This window comes from Atta cephalotes (assembly GCF_000143395.1).
Source record: "Atta cephalotes unplaced genomic scaffold scaffold00004, whole genome shotgun sequence".
NCBI classification, from domain to species: Eukaryota; Metazoa; Arthropoda; class Insecta; order Hymenoptera; family Formicidae; genus Atta; species Atta cephalotes.
The window spans coordinates 5385320-5389168 of record NW_012130068.1 but is presented as its reverse complement, the minus strand read 5'-3'; the positions used below and the strand labels follow the sequence as shown (position 1 = coordinate 5389168).

Sequence of the window (3849 nt, the reverse complement as noted above, 5' to 3'; positions counted from 1 at the left end):
GTGATACTATTCTGTTAGAATTACGTTTCGAGACTGAAATGGTGCGCAATTTGAGATATGCAGTATACAACAGGGTATCCTAAAATTCATGTCGTTTTAAGAACGAATTCTTTGGAATATTCTAAGAGGAAAATCCTAATACGAAAATATCGAGGCTATATTAGTTTTTAAATTAATAGCAAAATTTACTAATCACAGAACTGATATTTCATCATGTCCTGTGTTCAGACATGACGATATGACAAGGGATGAAGATGTCTTCAGGGCCTCTCAGCATCTTCAAGAAATTATTATTCAAAAACAATCTTATCAAGAAATTATTGTTGCTTCTATACGGAATCTATTTGGTTTCACACAAAATTTCAGCACTAAAGATCCAATTTGAACATTAAAGGCTATTTAGGGCTTTTATTGTAGTCATATTAGATACTTATAGATACTATTACTATAGATACTATTAGATACTACTAATCATATTAAATACTCATATTAGACACTAAGACGGTGTCTTAGTGTCTTATAAAAGTTATAAGACACTATTCAAAATACATATTGCGATATGAAATTATTACATTAAACAAATTTTTCCTTTCCAAATTTAACTTTCCTTAGAGGTCTTTCCAATAATATTTGTAAACATTGCTTTAGTCTTCTCATCTTTCTCTTGTATTTGCATCCACCCCTTTTTATCTCTCGCAAACAAGGAGACATTTAATTTCATGGAAATAATCTTGCCTGATTTCGTAGAACTTAAAGAAAATTGCCCAGCCGCAGCCAACTCCTCCATAATAAGAATTTTTTGATTTATGCGTGCCCATGCCCATATTTTATCCACGCACCTAGATCCATGTGTACTTTTAGCTAATTCTTCCCAAATGCCGTGCAACTTCTTGCATAATTTTTCTCTGCTCTTCTCGCCGATATATTTGCTGTCCATGAAAGCATCCAGGATTCGACTGCCTTTCGGATCGTCAAATAATTGTAGTAACTCTTCGTTATTCATTTCTAACAAAGAATTCACAACTTTGATTGGTTTATTGAACTTCAATATAGCTTGTATTATTAAACTTCCATGTAAATGGGGAGATACTTGTGAATTATTTGATTGAACCTTCAGTTGAGAGGGTTTTTTTAAAGTTATTACACATCGTACAAGCTGCGTTTGATCTTCTGAGGATGCGCCGCATTTTAATACGTCGATCATTGCATTGACAAATGGACCTTGTTTTGTCTGCAATCTCAAGCATGCATTTCCCGCGCTGACTAATATCCCGGTAAAACCAAGTTTGAGAATTTTTGGAAAGTATTCTATTATTTTGTCAAATATTTCTTCAAAGATTTCCTTAGTAACACAATAATCTAATAACTTTTGCACGCTGAAATTGGTATTTTGCGTTGAACACAAATATTCTAAATTTTCAGCAAAAAAGGTATTATATAATTTTTGGAAAGTTTTCGGCTGTGCCACTACCAGGCACGCTTCCAGTATCCTGATAGAATATTCTGAATGAAATATGTTTGGTAGCTTCTTGTCTTCTCCTGTTTTAAAACATTTGGTTCTAATCTTTTTGATGATAATTTTCACTAAATTTGAATCAACATCTTTTAGAGAATACAAAATACATTGTACTAAACCGGAAGTTAATTGTTCTCGTCCAAACTCACAGAATTGTGGCCATTTCTGCAATCGATCGCAACTTTGTATCAGCAAGTCTTTATATTCTTGTATTACAGGACGTCTTTTTGTGAGATCCGGCATGGCAGACTTCTTATTACCTTCGCCAGGATCCTCAATTAATCCTGCTAGACATTCTATGACTGTTCGCAAAACGTGATTAGCATAAATGTCAAATACAAACTCCTCACTATTATTGAGAACATATTTGCTCAGTTTTAGAACAATATTGTTGTAAGACTGCACTTCAGATGGCTCAATATCCATAACAGTATCAACAGCATTCTTCGATTTCGTATTTGTTTTATCACGAGCATTCTTTGCGTTTGACGCAGAGTCTCTGTTGCCTCTATCAGCACAGACTATTATTATCCTCTGTAAAATATGACTGGCGAATTTGTCGCTGCTCAATCGCCTCAGAGAAGACTCCAATGCCTGAGTCAGCTTTTGAATGGCTTCCAAGTTAGCGTACTTCAGCAGAGAGTCTATGATGCGAGATCCAACTTGATTACAGGCACATACGATCTCACGACCAGATATCTCCTGGTAGACGTTTTGTGCGAGCATAGTCTTTTCTTCGGTCGAGGGTGAATCATTACGTATTAACTCAAGAATACGAATTAGATACAGATAGATATCTTTGTCCAGGTCATTGCCAAAGTTTCTCTGACGGGCAACTTTCTTCGCCATTTGTATATAAGAACGTTTCTTCTTTCGTTTCTTTTTGTCGATTTCTTGTGCTTCTGCCATGCTGTTTTAATATTAGATTTAATAATATTAAATTAATATATCAGATTTAGAAGAAATAGTTTAAATTAACTTGTAGTGAATTCACTTGTATTACTCCGGATTAGTATACATTAAAAGCTGCTGTACACAAAATTAATGAAGTTGAAAAATTAAAGGTAAAAAGTGGGATAATGAGAGTGAAGCACTACAAGTATTGCATAAATTTATATGTGTAAATTTCGATTTATTTAATTTGGACGTTTCGACTCACATTCGAGTCATCATATTTAATAGAATATATTATTTCACATTATTTAACAGAATGTATTGTTTTATTAAAGTTGATCATATTATGCTATTGTATTCAGATATTTTACATAAAGCAGTTTTTAATGTGTTCTAATCCAGAGAGAGCAGCCAAGTGAATTCATCATTAATTTATACGACATGCTTTTTTTCTTTTTGCGTCTTACGTCTATTTCTTTAATATATTACCTTTCTTTATTGCTTCCTTCTTTATTGTTGTCTACGTGACTATGAATTAAATCGGTCAAATTAATGAAAATGAGAGATGTTTAAATATAGAGACACACAAATTAAATAGGATACACGTGAATTCTAACCTCTTATGTTTCCAGCTGCTTTTTGCCAGCTTCCCATAACCTGATTACGTGAATTAGAGAGAAAGGCCATGCCGGCCTTTTTTCTGTTACCGTCGAAATCGCCCGTACATCCATTTTCAGTTCGGGAACTGTGTTACTACATACATTTTCTGACACTATCGATAAAATCGTATCAAAAGTAGATGTGGTTCGTCTCTGTACTAATTTTCAGGATAAATGCGTGTCGACTATCCACATAGAAATAAGGATTTAATGGATCCTTAAACGAAAAAATTTTAATTTCGTATCTCCTACATATGTAAATAAAAGTAACTGAATTTTAATAAATGAAATTGAAAATTCAAATAAGTTATATTAATTTATTGAATTTTGTCTTATAAATACACTTCTGGTTTATTTCTTATTTAATATTTTATATAAGTTTTTCGGAAACTGTTTTATATTTTTTATTTTAAACAAGTCGTATCAATTTTTTATCGATTTCTACGATTTTATATTTTAAATAAGTTTCTGAAACTTATTTTATATTTTTTATTTTAAATAATTCGTAATAGTTATTTTATCAAGCCATGATGGGCATTATACGTTTAAGTTTAAAGAATGTCTGAAACACAGAATAATTTACAGTATTAGTAGTGTCTTAAATTAATTTATTAACTGAAAAATTAAGTAACAGATGTTTAGTAGCTTTTAGTCAAAGCTGTATTTAGCGCAAATTGTTTTGCAATATTAAGAAAATTTGCATGTATCTTTATATAAAGAATGTATAGAATATTTTATCAATGTTTATATATATAAATCATTAAAAAGAATAACGAAAAT

The 3849-nt window shown here is 31.6% G+C and overlaps 1 protein-coding gene across 1 annotated transcript; it reads right to left on the bottom strand.

The window, feature by feature from the left end:
- Positions 1-598: 598 nt before the first annotated feature.
- LOC105626160 (nucleolar protein 9) lies at positions 599-2425 on the bottom strand. The gene has a single exon (XM_012207472.1). The coding sequence runs from the start codon at positions 2423-2425 to the stop codon at positions 599-601; it is 1827 nt and encodes a 608-aa protein (XP_012062862.1).
- Positions 2426-3849: the final 1424 nt, after the last annotated feature.